Consider the following 26,118-nt stretch of genomic DNA (forward strand, 5'->3'; position numbering starts at 1 on the left):
ACTTGGGGCTCTGCTGGGAGTTTACTGTGATGAGTGTGATAGAAGGAGTCAGGCGCAGGAGGGTATATCACCGAATACAGAGTTTATTCCGTCGTACACAATTGCGCTGGATAGCGACAACAGAAAACAGGCACAGGGGAAACCATCTACCCTGGCAATACAGGGTACGGGTAGCTCCAACAATATACAGGCACAGGGGAAATATCTACCCCGGCAATACAAGGTACGAGTAGCTCCACCGAGCTACACTACTCTCACAATAAACAATCACCCACAAGGACAAGGGGGCAGAGGGAACACTTATACACAGACTAATGAGGGGATAAGAACCAGGTGTGTGTAATTGACAAGACAAGACAAATGGAATGATGATATATGGAGCGGCAGTGGCTAGTAAGCCGGTGATGACGAACGCCGAAGCCTGCCCGAACAAGGAGGGGAGGCAGCCTCGGCGGAAGTCGTGACATTTACCTCATATTTAAAAAAAAATATTCTGCTTTGCCACTAAAATCATAATAAACACTGACAACTACAATATTGTGTTATTGTTGTTATTGTTAAGCGTATTATTAATAATAATATTAATGGGGGGGGGGGGGGGGTAATTCAAAAACTAACCCCAAAAGGTTCTTCAAAAGGTTATTCGAGGATCCATTAAAAGGGGTTCATTGAATAACCATTTTAAAGGGTTCTTCGAACAACTTATAGAGGTTCCCCCACAGTTTCAATTTGAATAACTCCTAAAGGATGCTCCAGGAACCTTTTATTTTTAGAGTGTATGGTGACAATTCAGGAGGAGACTCAAAGGCTTCTTCCGAAAATAATTTTTGAGTAGGCCTAGTCTTGCACATGAACTAGTCTATAACCTATGTTCTGTTCAGTTGGAGAGCGCGAAGATTAGAAGGAGGACCGGAGGTCAACTTCGATAGCATGCTACTACTATAATTGATTTGATTAAAAACAATATGTTTCTTGCCCATGATGTTGGCCTATTTATTTGTGTATAAAAGCCCCTTTGATATTAATTTAGAATCCTCTACATTTAATTAGATCTACAAGGACATTTTACTGATCTGCCAGTATTTTCATTTAGAGATTCCGGTAAACTATTTGATGTTTTCTTTCATGTGTCCTACCAATTATTATTGGATTATTCACCATGGCAACCACTTGTTAGTATAAAAAGGAAACCTATTTCTCAGTTCAGTTGGCTTTCGTGGAGATCAGACCGTTTTCATTTGCAGGGATATTTGTGAATTTTTGACCAAATGTAAGTCAGAACAAATACTTATTTTAGTTTTATAATATTCCTGTTGCTATTGTTATATGTAAATACAATACATTTGTATGTAGAGGGGTAACTTTCTTCACCAGTTCTCTTACCATTTTGTACAATTATGTAATTAGCCTACCAGTTTGTCACGGATTCAGCCGAGGCTGCTCCTCCTCCTTGCTCGGGCAGGCTTCGGCGTTCGTCGTCCCCGGAGTACTAGCTGTTACCGATCTATGTTTCGGTGTTTGTCTTGTTTGGTCTTTATTGTTTACACCTGTATCCAATTATGTTGTATTGTATTCCCTTTATAGCCCTCTGTCTCTCATTGTGTATTGTGTGTGATTGTTTTTCGTCTTATCGGCAGTTGCTAATGTGTGCGGGTTATTTTGTTCCTCTCTGCAAGGAGGTTGGTTTTTGTACTTTGTCTTCACTGTGTTCAGTAAAGTACGTGCCAGTAGCTCGGTTTCCTGCTCTTGACTTCGCCTACCGCATACACGTCGCTCTGACAGAATCACACACCAAGACATGGAGTCAGCAGGAGCGGCGGTGCCAGCTGGATCAATGGAAGAACGCGTAGAACAACAAGCGGCTATGATCCAGGCTCTCGGCACCGCCATGGAACGGGTGGTGAGCACCATGGAGCGATGGGAAAGAGGAGGTTTGCCTACACCTCCTCCGACGATACCACCACCATCAGCTATGCCCCTCGCTTCACCTCCGGGGTCCAGTGGGATTCGGCTCTCGCTCCCGAGGGCTTATGATGGCACAGCTGCCGGGTGTCAGGGTTTTCTGCTCCAGGTGGAACTCTACCTGGCAACCATCCACCCGGTGCACTTGGGATACGAGAGCGTGTCCGCCCTCATCTCCTGTCTGTCCGGCAAGGCGCTGGAGTGGGACAACGCCGAGTGGGGGGGGGGGGATAGACGCCGCTACTGTCAACAATGCGGTGTTCACCCGCCGCTTCAGGGCAGTATTCGATCATCCACCAGAGGGTAAAGCGGTGGGTGAGCGTCTATTCCACCTCAGACAGGGGAGGAGGAGCGCGCAGGAGTTCGCACTGGACTTCCGGACACTGGCTGCCAACGCGGGATGGAATGAGAGGGCCCTCATCGACCACTACAGATGTAGCCTGAGGGAGAACGTGTGTCGGGAATTGGCCTGCAGGGACACCAACCTAAGCTTCGACCAACTGGTGGACATGTCGATTCGCCTGGATACCCTGTTGGCTACCCGCGGACGTCCGGATTCGGGGCCGTCCATTCCATCCCCCAGCACTTCCGAGCCGACCCCTATGGAGCTCGGAGGTGCTGGTACTAGGAGAGAGACCAGGAGAGAGGCCGTCCCCTGCACCAACTGTGGCCGCAGAGGACACACTGCTGGTCGGTGCTGGGGAGGGTCTCCTAGGAATCGAGGCAGTAGGCAGCACACTGATGAGTCATTCCAGGTGAGTAGGCACCCAACTCACCCAGAGCTCCCTGTTGCGCATATGTGTATTAAAGTGGTGTTTCCCGAGGTTTCTCCTCATTCCCAGCATAAGGCGCTAGTAGATTCAGGCGCAGCTGGGAATTTTATCGATCGCCAGTTCACCTATAAGTTAGGGATTCCTATTGTTCCAGTTGATGTGCCCTTCCCCATTCATGCCCTAGATAGCCGCCCTTTGGGGTCAGGATTGATTAGGGAGGTCACAGCGCCTCTCAGGATGAAAACGCAGGAGGGCCATGAGGAGATAATTTGTTTGTATTTGATTGATTCTCCTGCGTTTCCCGTGGTGTTGGGGCTTCCCTGGTTAACTTCTCATGACCCCAACATTTCATGGCAACAGAGGGCTCTCAAGGGATGGTCTGATCATTGTGTCGGGAGGTGTGTAGGTGTTTCCGTAGGGGCCACGACGGTGGAAAGTCCGAACCAAGTTCCCACCATGCACATTCCACCTGAATATGCCGATTTGGCTCTCGCCTTCTGTAAAAAGAAGGTGACTCAATTACCACCCCATCGACAGGGGGATTGTGCGATAAACCTCCAAGTAGGCGCTGCGCTTCCCCGAAGCCATGTGTATCCTCTGTCTCAGGAGGAGACGGCGGCTATGGAGACATATGTCACCGAATCTCTGAGACAGGGATACATACGACCGTCCACTTCCCCTGCGTCATCGAGTTTCTTTTTTGTGAAGAAGAAGGATGGGGGTTTACGCCCGTGTATTGACTACCGTGGTCTCAATCAGATCACAATTAAATAAAGCTATCCTCTCCCTCTGAGTCATTACACGGGGCGTGATTCTTCACAAAATTGGATCTCAGGAGCGCGTACAACCTGGTGCGCATTAGGGAGGGAGATGAGTGGAATACAGCATTCAGTACCACCTGGTCATCCTGGTATTGGTCGGACAGTGCACTGCCTTAGTGGGAAGTACTGGTGGCCCACTTTAGCTAAGGACGTGAGGGTTTATGTTTCCTCCTGCTCGGTGTGCGCCCAGTGTAAGGCACCTAGACACCTGCCCAGAGGGAAATTACAACCCCTACCCGTTCCACAATGGCCGTGGTCTCACCTATCGGTGGATTTTGTCACGGACCTTCCCCCCTCCCAGGGGAACACGACGATTTTGGTCATTGTGGATCGGTTTTCGAAGGCCTGCCGTCTCATTCCTATGCCAGGTCTCCCTACAGCCCTACAAACTGCTGACGCCCTGTTTACACACGTCTTCCGGCACTACGGGGTACCTGAGGATATAGTGTCTGATCGGGGTCCCCAGTTCACCTCTAGAGTCTGGAGGGCGTTTATGGAACGTCTGGGTGTCTCGATTAGCCTTACCTCAGGTTTTCACCTCGAGAGTAATGGGCAGGTGGAGAGAGTGAACCAGGATGTGGGTAGGTTTCTGAGGTCCTATTGCCAGGACCGGCAGGGGGAGTGGTCAGGATATTTCCCTGGGCAGAGATAGCCCAAAACTCACTCCACCACTCCTCAACTAACCTTATGCCTTTTCAGTGTGTGCTAGGTTATCAGCCGGTCCTGGCACCTTGGCATCAGAGCCAGATCGAAGCCCCTGCGGTGGACGAGTGGTTTCGGCGCTCGGAAGTAACCTGGAACGCTGCGCATGTCCATCTGCAGCGGCTATCAGGCGGCAAAAGGTGAGCGCCGATCGCCACCGCAGTGAGGCTCCAGTGTATGCACCGGGAGATCGGGTCTGGCTCTCGACCCGAAACCTGCCCCTTCGCCTGCCCTGCCGGAAGCTGGGTCGGCGGTTTGTGGGGCCATTTAAAGTCCTGAGGAGATTGAACGAGGTATGTTATAGGTTACAACTGCCCATTAATTACCGCATTAACCCCTCGTTCCATGTGTCTCTCCTCAGGCCGGTAGTAGCTGGTCCACTCCAGGAGAGTGAGGTACGAGAGGCACCTCCGACCCCACTGGACATCGAGGGGGCTCCGGCGTACTCAGTCCGTTCCATCTTGGATTCAAGGTGTCAGATGGGGGGCCTGCAGTATCTCGTGGAGTGGGAGGGATACGGTCCGGAGGAACGGTGCTGGGTCCCTAGGAGGGACATCCTAGATCCCAACATGTTGACGGATTTCCACCGGAGTCATCCGACTCGCCCTGCTCCGCGTCCTCCTGGCCGTCAAGGGGGGGGTACTGTCATGGATTCAGCCGAGGCTGCTCCTCCTCCTTGCTCGGGCAGGCTTCGGTGTTCGTCGTCCCCGGAGTACTAGCTGCTACCGATCTATGTTTCGGTGTTTGTCTTGTTTGGTCTTTATTGTTTACACCTGTATCCAATTATGTTGTATTGTATTCCCTTTATAACCCTCTGTCTCTCATTGTGTATTGTGTGTGATTGTTTTTCGTCTTATCGGCAGTTGCTAATGTGTGCAAGGAGGTTGGTTTTTGTACTTTGTATTCACTGTGTTCAGTAAAGTAAGTGCCAGTAGCTCGGTGTCCTGCTCTTGACTTCGCTCTGACACAGTTGGTGTAACTGTAATGTTAATTCTCTTGAGAGGAATTATGGCGTGTTCATTTTCTCTTATTGTAAATTGTGTATAGAGATTGCTGACATTACTGTTTAATGTAATATTGTTTATTGGATTTACATTGTAGTAATTTTCTATTTGTTTTATCCTGTTTCCCTCTGTACACAGACCACATGTATACTCTGTTTCATCATTAAACTCCTAGACTGGGCTTCTGTGTCTGTCATCACTCTTCGACCAGAGTGCAGTCCGGTATCCGTTTACTCCCAGTGGCCTATCGACACTTGAGAGCACCAGACTCCGTTTTAATTAGAGTTATTGACCTCACAATAAGACAGATTCTAGTAATTTATATTGTGGTGCTGAAACTTGAAGCAGCAGCTGCAGCACAATCAATCGGAAATGGACAGCTCATGGTGCTGAAAGTAGGCAAATTCGAGTAGGCATAACTCATTTAAACCGTCTTCATTTTAATTAGACTTTTACTAACAACAAGAGGGCTTTGTGTTGGAGCCTATTTCTTCCCATTTAAGAAGTAAGAGGTAGGCCTACCTGTTTGACAGACGAAATGTGGCTATAGGCTGCTATATCTTAGATTTGTTGGTCAATTCACCCACCATGCACTCTTTAAATAGCCTACCTCCATGTCAGTGAAGGGCTGTTAAGTTAAAACCAAGACTCGAATTGAGGGTGTATGAGAGGGTATGCCATAGGTCTACTTTCTATAAAAGAAAATGGCAAAAAGCCTAACCCTTGTTTCTTAAGATTTTGAAGAAAATAAAACGGATCCGATTACATAAAGTGATCTATAACTGCGCTTTGGTCTGCGATGCTTTATGCTAGAAACAAGCTGTAAAATATCAAATAAAATCAAATGTATTTATAAAGCCCTTTTTATATCAGCAGCATGGTTTGTGCAAGTAGGGTGTTGACTCAGCCTACTTGTAGAGAAACTCCAATGCCATCCTCCTCTCTTTCATGTTGATGAAACGGTCTATCACTCTGTCATACAGCACACAACTACTAGATGCAACAATTCAAGTTTTTTCTGTCAATGATGTATACTCTCAAAGGGATTTGTGACACCAAATCCAAGCTGGCTTCCCTTTACACTTTTTTTTGGTGCGCCAGGACCATTCACAGTTGAGCGCTCTCAGTTTAGCTCAACGCTGATTGGTTAATTTTGTATACTTTTCTTTGTCAAGGGAGGCTAGATGCTCGCTGGCTTCCCTTGTCTTCAATTCTACGGGCAACAATGTCATACTCGTTTTGGACCTGACAGCATCAGATAGATGGCCTTCACTTAGAGAAAGAGGGGCGCTGTTTCGCTCGTTCTGATGCTTTCTCCTGTGAGATACATTCAGCCTCTTGCGAATTGAAGGACAATTATGAAACACAGAGAGACGAAAGATTAATAATTTTTTATTTGTAATTTTTTTTGGGAAGCCTGGCTTCCCTTTGCATCCATGAATACACGTCACTGGTGGAAAGGTAGGCCTAACTTTTGAAAGTACCATGCTCAGATTCCTAATAATGTCTCAGATTTAATTATTTGCAAACAGGGACAGTTTTGTTGCAAACAAGACACACTGATTTGGCATTGGATAAATATGTTAAGATGAACACAGGCCTATCTCTCTGTCCATTCTTAGCCTGTAATTTCGGTAATTTGTGTGGTATTAAAAAATATTCTGCTAGTATGTAAAATCACGTAGAATTTTGTGTGGTATTAACAAATATTCTGCTAGTATGTAAAATCACGTAGAATTGCATGAAATATATATAAAAGGCGATTTTTTTTCTCGGACCTGCAAATACGATGATAGATTCATGCAATGCTTTTACTATAAAGATCCTACGCTTGCCCATGGTGGTCTGCGAACCATCAACCTTCTGGCCCACAGCCCTGTGCGTCATCAAATTTCCGTCGATGCCATGTAACGCTTACAGGAAGAACAGTTTCTGAAACTGCATATATAAAGCTCTGGTCTGTCCAAGAAGTGAGGGTAAAAGGGAGACATGTTCTCCACTTTATGTTTTAATTATTACTTTGGGTACAGGGGAGGGTCACTTGTTTTTTCTCTCTCAAGCGTTCAGGGAGGGTTTAGGTAAAATATATTTTGCTGAAGGGAGGGCCATCCGTTTTCATTTCAGAGGTCCGATTTTATCCATGTAACCCTTATTATAAACAACGTTCACTCCCTAAGGGTTATAGTTTGGAATGGGGTTAAATTATTAAATTTAGCACTCATTTCGAATGGTTAAGGTAAGGGTTAAATTCTTGGTAGTGTGATGACGTGTCATGATTTCGAACCCCCGTTCAAAGATGCCCGGCCATTCTGAGGGTGAAGCGAAAGCCTGAAGATGTAAAATTATCAATATTTTAACTACGAGAGGCGGGAAGACAAATGCATTTCAAAAGACATGTTACTGGTCTTATATTTTGTTTATTTTATGTAGTATCGTATTTCACGAATAAGGTGAGTTTTCGCTGGCTTTCCCACAAATACAGGGTAGTCAGACAAACAGACCTACCAACATCAATGCTCTCTCATTATCAACGGTTGCTTTATTTATCAGTGATAAAATATTGATTTTAGCTGGCTGGCATGCAAGTATGTCGCTGTATCAAAGATAAAGAAAGCAACTATGTTTCCTGCTTAATGTGTGGCTGTATTGTAACAAGACCTCATAGCCTCTTCCGGGTTTTAAACCTCCGTTCAGCGCTTGTGCAGTTCAGGTATTCATTCTTGATTCCATCTAGATCAATTTTGTCGCTTGTTTTGCAGTATGTCCTGTCTGTCTTGAAATTCACATATCCAACCCTATTTCAGGGGTAAGTAACATTTGTCTAGCTAGTGTAATATTTAACATCTGTGCAATATTCTGATTTAAAAACGTTTTGCATAATTAATGGATTAGCCTACTGATGATTCTCGCAAATTAATAATGCTCCAAACATCTTCCTATATTCTGTACAGATGGCAGACTTTTATTGGGGGCCTACTGCTTCTGCTCTCTGGGAAGCTTGGATTGGTGGACATAAGTGGTTTTCCCAGGTAACCTCTACATTTGTGTTCTGTGTATTCCCAGCATTAGGAAATGCAATGGGGTTATCCAAGGTGGCCCTGTCTGATTGTGACCACCTTCTAGTGGTTGATGATGACAGGGATTAAAGCAAAACAAAATCCCATGACTGAAATTTAAATTGATCACAGATCAATTGTCTGCGGGGCCAAATTAACCTCCCCTTCATGTAAAAAAAAAAAAAAGAATCCATGATGGAAATCCGTGGCAGTGACAGAGAACTTTAATTACATTGACATTTTAGTCATTTAGCAGACGCTCTTATCCAGAGCGACTTACAGTTAGTGAGTGCATACATTTCTTTAATCCCTGGATGATGACCTTGTGTATTATTCTCCATAATCCTACAGGTCAGCAGCACTTTCCTGGCTTCCGGGATCACTCCTGTTTGTAGGGAATATTTATGCTGGGTCCAGAGCTCTTTCACGCTTGGTGAGTCATTAATTCCTCCTGATCATGCAAGCTTTTTCTGTTACAAACAACACTTAAGGTGGACCTGGGCAGACACTATGATTTCACTCATCAAATTACCCCAAATAATGGGAGTATCTCTCACCGTGGGATAAGGTCTCCATGTCGCTCTAGGTCTTGATTTTGTATACCTACCATCAAGACAGACACTGATCTAAGATGTCTGCTTTTCATATTCCAGCCTATCCCTTTCTTCTTCACTCTTCATAATGCTTCTGAAGTGGTGAATTGCCTGATCCTGAAGTTAACCCAGAGGGAGGTAAGTGTAAGCTTGTACCCACATTGAACTTTGGGCAAGGTCGATTATATGCACACACGCAATCACTTATATACACTACCAGTCAAAAGTTTGGATATCTACTCATTCAAGGGTTTTTCTTTATTTTTACTATTTTTTACATTGTACAATAATAGTGAAGACATCAAAACTATGAAATAACACACATGGAGTCATGTAGTAACCAAAAAAGTGTTAAATAAATCAAAATATATTTTATATTTGAGATTCTTCAAATAGCCACCCTTTGCCTTGATGACAGATTTGCACACTCTTGGCATTCTCTCAACCAGCTTCATGAGGTAGTCACCTGGAATGCATTTCAATTAACAGGTGTGCCTTGTTAAAAGTTAATGCGTTTGAGTCAATCAGGGTTGTGACAAGGTAGGGGGGTATACAGAAGATAGCCCTATTTGGTAAAAGACGAAGTCCATATTATGGCAAGAACAGCTCAAATAAGCAAAGAGAAATGACAGTCCATCATTACTTTAAGACATGAAGGTCAGTCAATACAGAAAATGTCAAGAACTTTGAATGTTTCTTCAAGTGCAGTCGCAAAAACCATCAAGCGCTATGATGAAACTGGCTCTCATGAGGACCGCCACAGGAATGGAAGACCCAGAGTTACCTCTGCTGCAGAGGATAAGTTCATTAGAGTTACCAGCCTCAGAAATTGCAGCCCAAATATATGCTTCACAGAGTTCAAGTCACAGACACATCTCAACATCAACTGTTCAGAGGGGACTGTGTGAATCAGGCCTTCATGGTCAAATTGCTGCAAAGAAACCACTACTAAAGGACACCAATAATTAGAAGAGACCCGCTTGGGCCAAGAAACACGAGCAATGGACATTAGACCGGTGGAAATTTGTCCTTTGGTCTGGAGTCCAAATTGGAGATTCTTGGTTCCAACCACTGTGTCTTTGTGAGACGTGGTGTGGGTGAACGGATGATTTCCGCATGTGTAGATCCCACCGTAAAGCATGGAGGAGGTGTTATGGTGTGGGGGTGCTTTGCTTGTGACACTGTCTGTGATTTATTTAGAATTCCAAGGCACACTTAACCAGCATGGCTACCACAGCATTCTGCAGTGATACGCCATCCCATCTGGTTTGGGCTTAGTGGGACTATAATTTGTTTTTCAACAGGACAATGACACAACACACCTCCAGGCTGTGTAAGGGCTATTTGACCAAGAAGGAGAGTGATGGAGTGCTGTATCAGATGACCTGGTCTCCACAATCCCCCAACCTCAACCCAATTGAGATGGTTTGGGATGAGTTGGACTGCAGAGTTAAGGAAAAGTGGCCAACAAGTGCTCAGCGTATGTGGGAACTCCTTCAAGACTGTTGGAAAAGCATTCCAGGTGAAGCTGATTGAGAGAATGCCAAGAGTGTGCAAAGCTGTCATCAAGGCATAGGGTGGTTATTTGAAGAATCTCAAATATAAAATATATTTTTATTTGTTTAACACGTTTTTGGTTACAACATGATTCCATATGTGTTATTTCATAGTTGTTATGTCTTCACTATTATTCTACAATGTAGAAAATAGTAAAAATAAAGAAAAACCCTTGAATGAGTAGGTGTGTCAACTTTTGACTGGTACTGTATGTATTTAATTTTTTCAACAGCGAATTCCATGGATGAAGCTTTTAAGGTTTGTTCCAAGTCTTCTTATCGTTAGTATAATAACAAAAACGTCAATATTCAGTAGTGTCTAACAGAAAAAGCAGCTAGTTAGTTTTCAAAACAAGATTTGAATTGGTTTTATTGACTTTAAAGGGGAAGTTTCCCTAAAATAATAAATTCCCCAAGCGATTCCATACATTGAAACTAGTTAGTTGGAGTTTGCCCTCTCCTCCTCTCTCTCCCTGCAGCCTAGAACTGGAAATCTGCAAAAACGGGTCACATGGTTGGTGATGTGTCTTTGTGCACTGCTAAATCTGCTCCGTTGTCAGTCAAATTGATTGAGAAATCCGCGAATTATGGACACATTTTTTGTTTTATTGAAAGTGTAAGGCCGAATTAGCAATTTTTTCAAAAGTACTATAGATTCTGAGACAGGAAATGTGTACTTTTCCAACTAAAATGATTATTTTATGTGGCTGACTGCAACAACAGCGGAGATGAGTAAGAACTGCGCTCTCGTGGGGGAATCCCTTTACGTAAAAACTCCTCTATAGCTCTGTTGGTAGAGCATGGTGCTTGCAACGGCATGATAGTGGGTTCAATTCCCAGGGCCAGCCATACGTAAAATGTATGCACGCATGACTGTAAGTCACTTTCGATAAAAGTGTCTGCTAAATGGCATAGATTAGATTAAGGCCCTTATTCACAATCACAGATACAAAAACATTTTGGGTGAGAAGTGAAGACAGTAGCCTAGCATTACAAAGTAAACAACAACCTATAGACAGGTCTGACGACTAAATACTCACGAGTGATGAAGAAACTACTTGGAGGGGCGCCGATATTTATAATTGGTAATACATATTTTATGGCCAGGGGCTAAAAGTAATTATATTGGTAGGATACTCATGGCCACTATTGATAGGGGAGGTGGGGGTTACGAATACACAATAGACCAGACTACATGCAACCAAATAGTCCTACCCCTGGTGGTTCCTGGGGCCATGTATTTCACGCAAGGCTATACAGTTGTTAAACGCATGAAATGTTGTGATGCAAATTAACCATGGCTAGCCAACACATCAGATATTGGAGATTATGAAAACAAGCGAGTAGACCCGATCCTAAGTAATTAAAATGCAACAGCTTTAATTTTTATTCTGCAATGTAAGATGACACAATTACAGTCTATTATCTCCTCAACATATGCTAACCGGTAGAGCGCCTAGGCTACAACACAATAAGATCAACTCAACTGCAATGATTAGACTACATACCTCCGAAGGCTCGCTTTCTCTTCTCAAAAGCGCCTATTTTGGCATAGCACCAGATCCAGTCCATGGAAATACAAAAGGTACAGCTGTGTGAGTTTTCTGTGATTTGTTCCCATTTCCAATTGTATATCTCTTTTGTAGACATCGAAGAAGTGCTTACTACACACATGTAGATTTGCAAGATTGACTGTAGGAGTGTTTACATTTTATTTCCTGTTTTTTATCGCTACAAGCCATCTTCTGCATCTGTCTGTATCTTTCAACGGAACACAGTGAAATTTTGTGCATTCCCTAGATTTCTTATATAAAGTGCAGCCAGGGACTGAACACCAGCTTACTCTTACTGCCATCTCTTTGGATTTCCACTTTTCAGAACCAACTTTACGCTACCTGTGATAAGTCTTTCAACTTTCTCAGTACTTTGTTGAAGCACCCTTGGCAGCGACTACAGCCTCAAGTCTTCTTGGGTATGACGCTACAAGCTTGGCACACCTGTATTTGGGGAGTTTCTCCCATTCTTCTCTGCAGATCCTCTCAAGATCTGTCAGGTTGGATGGGGAGTGTCGCTGCACAGCTATTTTCAGGTCTCTCCAGAGATGTTAGATTGGGTTCAAGTCCGGCCTCTGGCTGGGCCACTCAAGGACATTGAGACTTGTCCCGAAGCCGCTCCTGCGTTGTCTTGGCTGTGTGCTTAGGGTTGTTGTCCTGTTGGAAGGTAAACCTCCGCCCCAGTCTGAGGTCCTGAGCACTCTGGAGCAGGTTTTCATCAAGGATCTCTCTGTACTTTGCGCCGTTCATCTTTCCCTCGATCCTGACTAGTCTCCCAGTCCCTGCCGCTGAAAAACATCCCCACAGCATGATGCTGCCACCACCATGCTTCACCGTAGGGATGGTGCCAGGTTTCCTCCAGATGTGACACTTTCAGGCCAAAGAGTTCAATCTTGGTTTCATCAGACCAGAGAATCTTGTTTCTCATGGTCAGAGTCCTTTAGGTGCCTTTTGGCAAACTCCAAGCGGGCTGTCATGTTCCTTTTACTGAGGAATGGCTTCCGTCTGGCCACTCTACCATAAAGACCTGATTGGTGGAGTGCTGCAGAGATGGTTATCCTTCTGGAAGGTACTCCCATCTCCACAGAGGAACTCTGGAGCTCTGTCAGAGTGACCATCGGGTTCTTGGTCACCTCCTTGACCAAGGCTCTTCTCCCCTGATAGCTCAGTTTGGCCGGGCGGCCAGCTCTAGGAAGAGTCTTGGTGGTTCCAAATTTCTTCCATTTAAGAATGATGGAGGCCACTGTCTTCTTGGGGACCTTCAATGCTGCAGAAATTTTTTTGGTCCCCTTCCCCAGATCTGTGCCTCGACACAATTCCTTCGACCTCATGGCTTGGTTTTTGCTTTGACACGTACTGTCAACTGTGGGACCTTAAATAGACAGGTGTGTGCCTTTCCAAATCATGTCCAATCAATTGAATTTACCACAGGTGGCCTCTAATCAAATTGTAGAAACATCCCAAGGATGATCAATGGAAACAGGATGCATCTGAGCTCAATTTCAAGTATCATAGCAAAGGGTCTGAATACTTATGTAAATAAGGTATTTCTGTTTTTTAATTTGTATTACATTTCTAAACCTGATTTCGCTTTGTCATTATGGGGTATTGTGTGTAGATTGAGGGGGAAAAAAATAATTTAATCAATTTTAGAATAGGGCTGTAATGTAACAATGTGGGGAAAAATCAAGGGGTCTGAATAATTTCCGAATGCACTGTATACGTCAGTTGGCCCCACGAGGGCGCACATGCACAGTTGTTACCCATCTCTGCTGTTGTTGCAGTCTGCCACATAAAATAATGATATAAAATAATCTTAATCGTTATAGGTGGAAAAGTACACATTTCCTGACTCAAAACCGATAGTACTTTTGATAAAAATAACTAATTCGGTCATACACTTTCAATAAAAAAAAGAAATTGTCCACAATTATTGGATTTCTCAATCGCTCTTTGACTGACAACTAAGCAGAGCACAGACACGTCACCCGTTTTTGCAGCTTTCCAGTTCTAGACTGCAGGAAGAGAGGGGGAGAAGGCAAACTCCACTTAACTAGTTTCAATGTATGGAGTCACTTGGGAAAAGTTGGATTTTAGGTTAACTTTCCCTTTAATACTCTATATTATTCCTCATCCAATTGCTATTGGGTAAGCTGTTGGAAGATAACCACTGATTGTCCTTGAAGACCTATGGAATTGTGAGCTATTGGCTTTCTTTCTAGTGTGAGTCTGCTGTTGATGTCGGCCATCAACCTCCCCGTCTATGACCCTCAGTTTGACCCTGGTGGTTACATGTGGGCCTTGGCACATATCTTCTGTGTTGGCAAGTCTGTCTGGAATAAAACTAGCTGTGGGATTGTGTTATGTATTTATAGTGTATAGCATATAAATTATTCGCTGAAAGCTCTTAGCAACACGATATTAATACATAAATATATCAATTTCAGGTGCCTATAGAGTGTTCAAGACACACTTCAAGTCCAGTCATTTGAGGTAAGCTATAATTTGGGCATCCCTTGTGTTAGCAAAAGGATTGAAAAACTAGTTTCCTGTTGTGAATACAATGAAACATGTTTGTTTTTATGATCTATATTAGTGACCTTGAACAACAATACATCAACTATTTGTTCAGGTAAGAGGGAAATACTTTGACCCAAAAAAGTGTTAATTGCCTAATCACTGCATAATTATCCACAGCATTTTAAAATTGACTGTAAAAAGTTAAAATAATGTTACAACCTATATATTCAGTAGACTACCAGGGGCAATCAAGTTATTGTCACTAATTGCTGTCACCGAGTTGATAAGTGTGAGGTTTTTTTTTCTGTCCTTTCATAGTTCGCTTGAGATTTGTGTCCATTTGTGTGTCTGTCATTTTGTGTATGTGCAGTGCACTCTTCAATCATTTTTGTCATTAAACTGATCGATTGAATTAATGTAAGCTCTAATTGTTATTAATCTTCAAACTAGTGTGTTGCTGCTAGCCTTCGCTGCGCACCCTACTGGTAAGACCTTGGGACTGTTTCTTCCCCACCAATCATTCAACCAATCGATCAAATAGTTTTCTGTAGCTATATGAACAGCTGTTTGCTATTTCAATGCAGTTGTCCCAATGTTACACTGATTTTAAATCATGGTCAGGTGCTGATTTGACATCTCTCTCCCCATTTCCTGTTTGGAGAAGAGAACGTAATCTATTTTGTGAATGTTTTGATGACTGGGTTTATCTTTGCTGACTTATTCCCTCTAGGTGACCTATTCGGTGCCTTGGAATTCCCTTTCCTCCTGTCCCCAAGATTCCACAGTGGCTGTTGTGCCAGGTAAAGAATTGAGCTCAGATGTCTAGTTGAGCATGTTAAAAGCAATCTCATAAAATCATCTTGCTAACAGGGTTTCCAAATCTTTAAAACATACACTTTTGGCATTATACACTGTAGTAACTTAAACACTTATCTTCCACAGTGCCTTGTTGGGTTTTTTCTTGCTGTTGGCATCAGTCAAACTAAAGAGTGGTTTACCCCTTGAGCACTGCGGGGTCTGGATCTTTTTGTCCAAGGTAATGAAAGTCAGACCAACTACAAGCAGGGTCAGTGTTTAACTTTCTTACAATGATCAGCGGTGAACAGGTCTTTATTTCCCAATAAATTATTTTCTTTATTTTTTACCGTCTACCACTATCTCCCCTGTACAGAGAACTGTATGAGCTATTATTGGGTTTTTACAGCTGGTTTTCTGCCAATTACTTTATAAATGGCTTAGTAAACGATTGTCATAAAACTGACAGTTAAATAGTAAATAAACTATGTTTTAGACTTCCTTCAGGGACAGTGGATGTGCAAGTTACATATCAATTTCTTGCTCTACCCTGTCTAGGTGTTTGCCACATGCCTATCCCCACTTGTTTTCAACATTGAAGTTAACATGCCATCTTTCTGCTGGTGAGTTCTCTCTACCTGTGTAAAATAATGTCTATATATTCAGTCACCAGTTTTACATTCAAGACAAATAGCAGCTGATGATATTCCCTGGAGAATATATTTTATAGTCTGCTAATTTCAAGCCTATATCAAGTTTGGTGATCATGGTGTGTGAAGTTTGTAATGTTACTATTTTTTAGGTATACTATTTACTTCAGTGATTTTGTCTTGGTTTGCTCCTTAGTGTCTTCTTCAGCCATGTTGGAGAAGCCCTGCTGGTGTACTCTGAAAGTACTTCCCAAGTGCAATGAGACCTATGCGAAAGAAACTACTTCTACCTCATTGACTGTTTCAACAAGTTTATTACACTCCATTTCCCATAGCAAATAGCACAAGAATGTATGCTTCAATTGAGATTATTTCTCTTTTACAACTTGCTGTAAAGCAGAAATAAAGATTCTATATATTTCCATGAAAGTATTTGCTTATTTTTAAACTGTTAAATACAATTTCCTAGGATGTCATACTTTTAAGGTGAGTAACATGAAACACCTACTTAAAAAAAGCATTATCTACAAATACACCAAATTAAAATACACTGAAAAAAAAAAAAGGGTTCCTTGGCTGTCGCCATTGGAGAACCCTTTTTGGTTCCAGGTAGAAACGCTTCTCCATGGAACCCAAAAGGGTTATTCAAAGGGTTCTCCTTTGGGGACAGCCAAAGAGCCCTTTAATGTTCTAGATAGGAAAGAAGGTGCTAAGAGTAGTGGTCAACGGTGCATATTAGTTTCAAAGAATAATTAACTGAGCAGAGGTTTTTGCTGCATATTCTGTATTCATTTCTTGAGGACATTGGAATACTCTGTAGACCTGACAGAGTCCATTTAATTGTGTTTAAACAATTATAAGAACCTGCGATATGTCTGGGTGTATATACACCACTAAAGGCACACCTATTCCTTTGTGAGGCACTAGGATTATGATACTGGCAGTGTGCCAATGAACATTTTATACAGTTTTGTTTGATTGGGTATTTATTTTCCCCTACTGGTTCAAGTCTTCTGCTCTTTGCCTTTGGGTGAGAACATGGCATTGTAAGGTCTCCTCCTCCTTAAGCGCTGCTCTGGATCATTATCTTCTTTTATATAACCTGGTAGGACAAACAAGAAGCACAATGTTGTTAAACTCATTAAGTGGAGTTCGACGTCTAAGAATACATCTGAACAGAAGCAAAGGGGGAAACGCCCCATAGTGAAGTCTGAGATAAAAGCAATGCACTCCTCAAAGAATACATCTGTAAATTCAGTGCTTAGACGTCATAATTAATGAATACAGGGCTTCCTAAACCTTTTTGGCCCACGACCCCATTTTGATATCAGAAAATTCTCACGACCCCACAGTGTGAAAAAAGTGATAATCACCAGCCAGTGTTTACTTTTCTACTTGGGGCATTCTATGACAGTATTACAAGTCAGTCTGTCAGTATTTCAGTCTGAAGGAAGTATGAAGGTTTGACGTGACTAAAATGCACCAGAGAGATATTGGGAAGTTTAGGAAAACATCAGGGAAGATCATCAGGCAAGTGTGTATGATTTTCTGTGTAGAAAAGATCATCATTGACTACAGTATTAACTACTATGGATTTGATGACCATGCGTCCTGTTGAATGGATCCAATTGAATAGGGTAGCATACCTCTGTCCACACAGGTTTGTGTTGAAGGGAAGCCGACTTCCCAAAAGTTCTCTGGGGTTGATGGAGGAAGATAACGGAAGCGGTGCCGAGAACAGGCTGACAACTTCTTCACCCTCTCTGCCTCTGGAAGGTCAGCATAGTACTAAGTGAGATAAGATGGAATAGATATGTTAGCGCAATGACACAAATCATGGGTTGTGTTCAATAGGGCAAACAGTTAAAAAATGTTTTTAAAAGGAAAACACATTTATTCAGTTTGGTGCCTAATGGTCCCATGTGGCTCAGTTGGTAGAGCATGGTGCTTGCAACGCCAGGGTTGTGGGTTCGATTCCCACGGGGGACCAGTACGAAAATGTATGCTACTGTAAGTCGCTCTGGATAAGAGTGTCTGCTAAATGACTAAAATGTAAATGTAATCAACATGACCATGGACAGGCACTTTCAGCTCCACACATCAAAACACGGTCGAGTCAACTCACGATTTCACACTCTTTACATGTGTGCCCCTTGAGTTTCCTCCTCTCAGCTTTCTTGCGGACCACCTCCACGTGTGCAAACGATAGGTTTTTACTACAGGACACAACGAGGGAAAGAAACCTTTTAGAAATCTTTCCTAGCATGACAGTGTTCTAGGTTAGTCTGACGATTATGATCTCACCTGTCTTTGTGTTCTCCATTGGGCGTTCCAGGTTGAGGCATGTGTGCTTTTAATGAGGACAATAAAATTGACAGTTTAAAATATTGATATAAATAATTAACAATGAATGCGCAAATTCCAAATTAATCTCAAGTGTTATACTACTTGACCAGGTCATTTTGGTCATTCCCAACCAATTTGCCCAGTCAAATAAAGGAAACAAGTAGCCAAGATAGAGAAACTACAGTGTCAAATCCTTACCATCCTTATGTCCTTCCTCCCCACGATGGGGCTCCTCTTTGTCCAGATATGAGCCGTCATGCTGAGGACACGACTCGTACTCCTCGTAGCCTGTTCTGTCGAATATCTCAGCCAAGCGGTCGTTGGCCCTCTGACCAATCCCTAAAAGAAGGGTTTGAGTCTGGTTACATGGTTGGTTTGTTTATATGGGTCCTCCCATCACTGAAGTGATCTCCTCTTTGCTGTATTTGATTAAATTAAAATGATTGGGAATGTATCAAACATTTTGTGTGAAAATGTAGTAAGCTGTACCAGTAACAGAGCTGGTTCTTGGAGCTCCTCGGAGAAGCAGGCTGTGGCTGACGAAGGTGCAGTCCATATCAACAGTCTCGCCTTCACAGAGGGGCTACACACACACACACACACACACGTGAAGAACTGCAAGTATACACATCAGGAACGGCAACAAAGCGTATAGGACAGTAGCAGATTAATTTGGTGAATGTCATACCTCTGCTGGAGTAGGGGTGTCTACATCATACTGGGAGAGGGCTGACTCTGGGTCCAGACTCCACGTCTGCTCTGCTGGCATCAGCTTGGCTAAACAAAAAGGTAGGAAATGAAACATTATGACATTTCTATTCAAATTACTTGCTTAGTCTATGCTTAAGGGCCAGTCAATCTAAATAAAATCATAATTTCAGTATAAATGAATGATCATCATGTAAAGTCAGAACGCAATACCTTTTCCCAGTGGCGTTTCAGGGGCATCGGAGGGCAGCGTTGTTGATGCAGTACCGTTGTTGTCCTGCGGAGGGCTCCTCTTCACACGAGCACAGGGGTTGGCCTGCAGGACAGAGGTCTGCTTCAGATTCTCAGTATCCTCCCGACTCCGCTTTCTGATTGGCTCGTGGTGGACATTGTGGGTCTAATGGACAAATAGGAAGCCGGGTGACTTTGGCTACTCTGGTACAGCAGTATGTTGATGCATAAGACGGGTGAACGTTTCAAAGAAAAAGAGCTCTTGATCTACCCATCTATAATATATAGACAGACTACGTAACGACTAACGAGGAACATAACCAAATTGACCTGCCATTTTTTTTTGAGGGTCACAATGGAAATAAGTTGTGTACTTTTCTGTGATGATTCTTAAATCAAGTGTATAATAATGTGTACCTAGTTTTAAAATGATCAAATAAACAACAAAAAAGTTCTGGTGATTTGGATTTATCAGGATTTTTGTTCTGGTTTTCCAAGATTAACCCATCTATAACAAGGCTTGAATGTGATGAATGTACCTGTACAACCTCTTGTGTAATTTGTTGTGAAAAATCATGGCTCTACCTGGTGACTAAGCGACACATTTTTGGATTGTTCATCACTTGGAGAGGTGGAGGGATGCTTAAATAGGATGTGATGCTTTTGGCCTCTGTCTTGGTTCTCTGCCCCAGGGATGCTGCTACCTCTCTGGGCATTGAGCGGAGGCACCAGGGCTTTCTGTGGGGAGTCGGAAAGGTCCAGAGGCTTGTCAACCACTTCCTCATCTTCCTCCTTCTCACCGCTTTTCCTCCTCCTCTTCCCTCTCTCCAGCTCTCGGTGAGAGAGGCCACATGGGGTGGAGGTGGCTCTAAGTGGTGCGACGCGGGCTATCCCCTCCTGGTGGCACTGATGGGCGTTGGCGGGGCTGAGCTTCAGGCGGGGAAGGATGGACGGGGGGCCGTCCTCAGTGATGGTGGTGCTGGGGCAGCCCAGGAAGGGACCCTTTCTCTGGGGGTTAGGCCATTTACATTTATGTATTTCTTTGTATGAAGCAGACTGACCGTGGAGCGCTGAGCTCTCGGACTGAGACAGGGACTTCTCGGCGTAGCAGACATGGTGGGTCTCCTTCCTCATCTTGCTGACCACAGGCAGGGAGATCTGCTGCAGTGGAGAGTCTGAGATCACCGCTCCCTCTGGCTCAGGAGACGCTGAGCTGGAAACCAAACATACAGACACACCACAGAAATACAATGGGCGTTGAAGCGTAACATACCGTATTAATAATAGAAAGTATTAATAATATCCTGAAATAATAATATACTGTATTAAGCTCAAAGTGAGAACTCCCTAATTCAAACAATGCTTTCTCGCTGTGCAAGAAGAATATTGTTTTAGATTCAACAATCCTGGTTACAAAAGTACTGTATGTGCCAATGTGAGGCGGATGAGGATGGTTTTAACTCACAGAGATCCATTCAGCCTATCCAACTCAAGACTCAGCTTTCTGTTCTCATCCTGCAGGCTGTTCCTCTCTGTCACTGGAAGTCACATGAAACCACATATACAGTGCCTTCAGAAAGTATTCATACCCCTTGACTTATTCCATTCAAAATGTATTAAATATTTATTTTCCTCACCCATACACACACACACAAAATACCCCATAATGACAAAGTAAAAACATGTTTTTAGAAATCTTAGCAAATCTATTGAAAATGAAATACAGAAATATCTAATTTACATAAGTATTCAAACCCCTGAGTCAATATTTTGTAGAAGGACCTTTGGCGGCGATTACAGCTTTATCGTCTTGGGTATGTCTGCATCAGCTTTGCACATCTGGATTTGGGCATTTTCTCCCATTCTTCCTTGCATATTTCCTCAAGCTCTGTTAAGTTAGATGGGAAGCAGCAGTGAACAACTATCTTCAAGTCTTTCCACAGATTTAATGGGATTTGGCTGGGCCACTCAACGACCTTCACATTTTTGTTCTGAAGCCAGTCCAGAGTTGCTTTGGCAGTATGCTTGCAGTACATATCCTGTTGGAACGTAAATCTTCGCCCCCAGGTCGTTTGCCCGCTGAAGCAGGTTCTTATTAAGGATTTGCCTGCATTAGGCTCCATTAATTGTTCCCTCTATCCTTACCAGTCTCCCAGTCCCTGACACTGAAAAGCATCCCCATAGCATGCTGCTGCCACCACCATGCTTCACGGTAGGGATGGTGTTAGATGGGTGATGAACTGTGCCTGGTTTTCTCCAGGCCAAAGAGTTCAATTTGCATTCAGGCCAAATAGTTTTTTTGTCTCATCAGACCACAGAAACTTTTGACTTATGCGCTCAATCTTTCTCATGCCTTTTTGCAAACTCCAGGTGTGCCGTCATGTGCCCTTTTCTCAGGAGTAGCTTCTGTCTGGCCACTCTCCCATAAAGCCCAAATTGGTGAAGTGCTGTAGAGACTGTTGTCCTTCTGGCAGATTCTCCCATCTCAGCCAAGGAACTCTGTAGTTCTGTCAGGGTGGTCATTGGGTTCTTGGTCACCTCCCCGACCAAGGTCCTTCTTGCCCGGTTGCTCAGTTTGGTCGGACGGCCAGCTCTAGGCAGAGTCTGGGTAGTTCCATATTTTTTCAATTTCTCAATGTGCTCTTGGAAACTTTTAACACTCTAGAAATTATTTTATACCCTTCCCCAGATATATGCCTCATCACAATTCTATCTCGGAGATCTACGGCCAGTTCCTTGGACTTCATGGTATAGTTTCTGCTCTGACATGCACTGTCAACTGTGGGACCTTATATAGACAGATGTGTTTCTTTCTAATTCATGCCTAAACAATTTAATTGGCCACAGGTGGACTCCAATCAAGTTGTAGCGACATCTTAAGGATGATCAAAGGAAATTGGATACACCTGAGCTCAATTTGGAGTGTCATAACAAAGGGGTGTGAATATTTATGCAAATTACATTTTAGCTATTTTTGGTATCTCCGATTGTTCTGGCAATTTTCACATAGAAACTTAATTTGGGAGGAATTTGTATCACTTTTTTTTTTTAATCATGATGAAAGTTGCCATTTTAGGCCTTTTTAGACATATACATGCCTCCTGTAAGACCTGATGATCTGTGAACCACACATAATACAGACAACATCTTGGTGTCATTATACTCCTTATAGTGTGCTCTAACATATGGAGCATGTCTAGATTCTGAAATAAAACAATTTACATTAAATGATTCAACATTCAAAATATTAATATCTCAAAAGTACCCTTTTAGATTCTGTTCATTTTAAGACATTATTTGGAACAATATACTCAACAAGTACATCAAATTTCCAGAGTGGGCTCTGGTAATTTTGAAGTTATGATACATTTTATGAGCACAAGCAACACACTGAATGGGAAAATGGATTCAAAGGGAACTCCCTCTGCAGGTGATCTGCTGAATGTGCAATAAATCCTAAAGTAGGGCTGTGATTGGTTAATTGGTTAACCTATAATGTCAATGTATATGTATAAACAGGTCATATCTTCAAAAGTACCAGAGAGCCCAATCTGGAAATGTGACATGTTTGAAGAGTATATTGTTCCAAACAATATGGCTAAAAACACGCAGAATTAAAAAGGGTACTTTTGAGATATTCAAATTAATATTTTTATTGTTGAATAAATTAATGTAAAAAAGTGTATTTTAGAATCTAGACATACTCCGTATTTGAGAACACACTATAAGGAGTATAATGACACCAAGATGTTGTCTGTATCGGTTCACAGATCATAGGGTCTTATAGGAGGCAAGTATAGGCCTAAAATTGCCACTTTCATCATGATTTTGCTCAAACATTATTTATGATACAAATGTAAAAAGCATGTCAAACATCCTTCCTCCATATGAGGTTTCTATATGAACATTTCCAGAACAATCTGAGATACCTAAAATACTTTCGAGTTGTCCTGGCGTGGAATCGCCCTACTACAGCGATGATAGGTCTTAGTCCATTTATTTGCAGAGCACTAGGGGTATAGAGGAAGAACTGCATCCCTTTTGTGAGCACGTAGGAATGTAACATTTGGGAGATAACATAGGAAACAAAGAGATCATTCAGGTTCTCCTTTTTCATCAATGTAAAAAGAGACTCTCCTTGCCCCCCCCCCACACACAAACCACTACCCACAGACTTAGCTAAAAAAGAGAAAGGCTATATTGTGTGATGTGTAGAGCTATGAGGGAACCTGTTACAGAGAAAGAAGGAGTGTAGTGGACAAAGAGAGATGGGGGTGGTAGGGAGAGAGTTCCCTTGTGAATGACTGATGACCGCCCCCATCCTTTGTCATAATCATATCCTACTGTAGCCAAAAGCTTAGGAGCTGTATGTGCTGTGTAAAAGAGGGACCAGTGTGGAGGTAAATTAATCTCAGATACAGAATGTAGGGTACGTGTAAGTGAGAAGGGAATGATGTACAACTCACTGATCTTTGCGATGAGGCGTATGTTCTGCTGACGGCCTTTCTCAAACTCCACCTGCTTCTTCCTCATGTGCTCCTCTGTGACGGAACAGCGATCACACAGCCCTGCCCGCAGCCTGGACAGAGGGAGAGAGACAGACGGGAAGGAAGAAAAACAGAGGACAAAAGATTAACCAAAGGATAGAGAGAGATATACACTACCAGTCAAAAGTTTGGACACACCTACTCATTCAAGGGTTTTTGACATTGTAGAATAATAGTGAAGACATCAAAACTATGAAATAACACATATGGAATCATGTAGTAACCAAAAAAGTGTTAAACAAATCAAAATATATGTTATATTTGAGATTCTTCAAATAGCCACCCTTTGCCTTGATGACAGCTTTGCATACTCTTGGCATTCTCTTAACCAGCTTCATGAGGTAGTCACCTGGAATGCATTTCAATTAACAGGTGTGCCTTCTTAAACGTTAATTGTGCAATTCCTTTCCTTCTTAATGCGTTTGAGCTAATCAGTTGTTTGTGACAAGGTAGGGGGGGTATACAGAAGATAGCCCTATTTGGTAAAAGACCAAGTCCATATTATGGCAAGAACAGCTCAAATAAGCAGGTAGATAGAGAAAAAGTCAGAGGGAGACAAACAGACAGTCAGGGACAGACAGACAGGTTGATGGGGTACCAACCTGTCCTCCAGAACTGTGACAGTGTCCTGCAGGGTTTTGTGCTGCTCCCTCAGCTGCTGGTGTCTACTGTAGAACTCCTCCAGTCTTTGGGCATCTCTACAGGGTGAGAGGGGGGACAAAAGTAAGGAACACATTGCTTTAAATCATTTGAATTAATAAACATTTGAGTGATTGTTTGAGTACATACATACTGTATTTGAATGTGCATTCTTGGGGTACAAGAGGAATTATATTTTGGGATTCCCATCACAGAACTCTTCTAAATGAGTAGGGCCCAAATAATATGCTGTCCTACTGAAGTAAGAATGTGAAAGAGGCCTTTGTGAGAATGACTTGCTCAGTGACATTTGAAACCTTACACACTGACGGGGAAATGGAGAACAGTCTCAACTTAAGTGGGGCCGTAAAAAACAGTAATCACACTCTTTGGAATGGCATGTTGAATGTCAGAAAATATGAAGTTTCAGATTCTATTCATTGATCATCAACACAACGTTCAACTAAAATGACTGTACTTACAAACATCGCTCCTTCTTTAGCTTGTTCACTTTGGTTTGCAAACCTAAACACAGGATAAAAAAGAGCTTGAAAAGGGGATTGTTGAATGATTTATTTTGTTGAATTAAGTACTTTTAACACTGATAGTTGCATTAAACATGGCCCACTGGTCTTAGTTGTTTTGGTGTAGATTCTCTGGCATGTAGACAGTAGGCCTACCTTGCAGTGCACTATCGTGACATTCTTTGAGTCGACCCCATAGGTCCCTGAAGAGGTCAGTGGATTCCGAGACCCCACTGGAGCCGGGGCTGCTCCCACTTAGCACAGAACTGCTCATCATCCAATCACTCACTGGTTGGTAGCTTCACTCAGCCAATACACAACTCCATCTAGCACCAAAACTGGAAATCTGCGAGAGGAAGGGAAAGAGACAGAGAAAACAGAGAGTAAGATGTGTCAAGAGAGGACCCTCTTTAACTCATGAGCGCCACTAGAGGAAACGGTTGCACTGAAAGGCCACTACAATACCTGTAACAAAACACGATACAATACCGGTAAAATATGATATGGGTAATACAATCAGTATTTTGCTTATGTATACACTAACAAGTGACTGCATTCCAGGGCATGCTCATATAGTCCTCTCTTTTCATCTCATCACCATATCTGATCCTAAAGGGCAGTCAAATATAGCCTAGGCCTCAACAAAAATGTAAATCGAGTTTTGATGGCAAAGTAGCCAGTACACATACTGCACAAACACAGTAGTGCAATCCGGTGCGCGCACGCACACACACACACACACACACACACACACACACACACACACACACACACACACACACACACACACAGAGTTCAAGCTTGCATTGACTTCTCTTTCCTCTCTCTTCCCAAGCTGGTACAGTAGGATTGGCTTAATCACCATTGGAGAATTAGCAATAAGGCACGAGGGGCTGTGGTATATGGCCAATATACCACAGCTAAGGGCTGTTCTTATACATGACGCAACGCAGTGCCTGGATACAGCCCTTAGCCGTGGTATATTGGCCATATACCACAAACCCCCGAGATGACTTATTGCTATTATAAACTGGTTACCAACGTAATTAGAACAGTAATACATATTTTTGGGTCATACCCGTGGTATGATATACCACGGCTTTCAGCCAATCAGCATTCAGGGCTCAAACCACCCGGT

The 26,118-nt window shown here is 42.9% G+C and overlaps 2 protein-coding genes across 4 annotated transcripts; one reads left to right on the forward strand and one right to left on the reverse strand.

The window, feature by feature from the left end:
* The first annotated feature begins 7,255 nt into the window (after window positions 1-7,255).
* LOC121569368 (transmembrane protein 241) lies at window positions 7,256-16,407 on the forward strand. 3 transcript variants are annotated; one of them, XM_041880262.2, is made up of 14 exons: window positions 7,290-7,712; window positions 8,022-8,068; window positions 8,214-8,291; window positions 8,670-8,751; window positions 8,972-9,049; window positions 10,701-10,726; window positions 14,243-14,343; window positions 14,468-14,513; window positions 14,617-14,652; window positions 14,991-15,025; window positions 15,271-15,340; window positions 15,483-15,576; window positions 15,894-15,958; window positions 16,182-16,407. In XM_041880262.2, exons 1-14 carry the CDS (start codon window positions 7,641-7,643, stop codon window positions 16,246-16,248), a joined length of 897 nt encoding a protein of 298 aa, XP_041736196.1. In that variant the 5' UTR covers window positions 7,290-7,640; the 3' UTR covers window positions 16,249-16,407. The 3 variants fall into 3 exon arrangements, 1 of the variants encoding a protein (XP_041736196.1); XR_006661170.1 differs by lacking the exons at window positions 15,483-15,576; window positions 15,894-15,958; window positions 16,182-16,407 and having other exon boundaries at window positions 7,256-7,712; window positions 14,772-15,025; window positions 15,271-15,335; XR_006661171.1 differs by lacking the exons at window positions 15,483-15,576; window positions 15,894-15,958; window positions 16,182-16,407 and having other exon boundaries at window positions 7,256-7,712; window positions 14,775-15,025; window positions 15,271-15,335.
* A 183-nt stretch (window positions 16,408-16,590) lies between these two features.
* On the reverse strand, window positions 16,591-25,254 carry LOC121570190 (DNA endonuclease RBBP8-like). Its single transcript, XM_041881682.2, has 14 exons — window positions 25,137-25,254; window positions 24,939-24,981; window positions 24,420-24,515; window positions 23,737-23,849; window positions 20,736-20,808; window positions 19,856-20,483; window positions 19,253-19,436; window positions 19,020-19,108; window positions 18,821-18,914; window positions 18,530-18,670; window positions 18,290-18,335; window positions 18,111-18,201; window positions 17,632-17,773; window positions 16,591-17,087 (listed from the first exon to the last, which is right to left on the reverse strand). The coding sequence occupies exons 1-14, from the start codon at window positions 25,252-25,254 to the stop codon at window positions 16,990-16,992; spliced, it is 1,956 nt and encodes a 651-aa protein (XP_041737616.2). The 3' UTR covers window positions 16,591-16,989.
* Between the last annotated feature and the right edge of the window lie 864 nt (window positions 25,255-26,118).

The sequence above is a fragment of the Coregonus clupeaformis genome, chromosome 7 (assembly GCF_020615455.1).
Source record: "Coregonus clupeaformis isolate EN_2021a chromosome 7, ASM2061545v1, whole genome shotgun sequence".
NCBI lineage: Eukaryota > Metazoa > Chordata > Actinopteri > Salmoniformes > Salmonidae > Coregonus > Coregonus clupeaformis.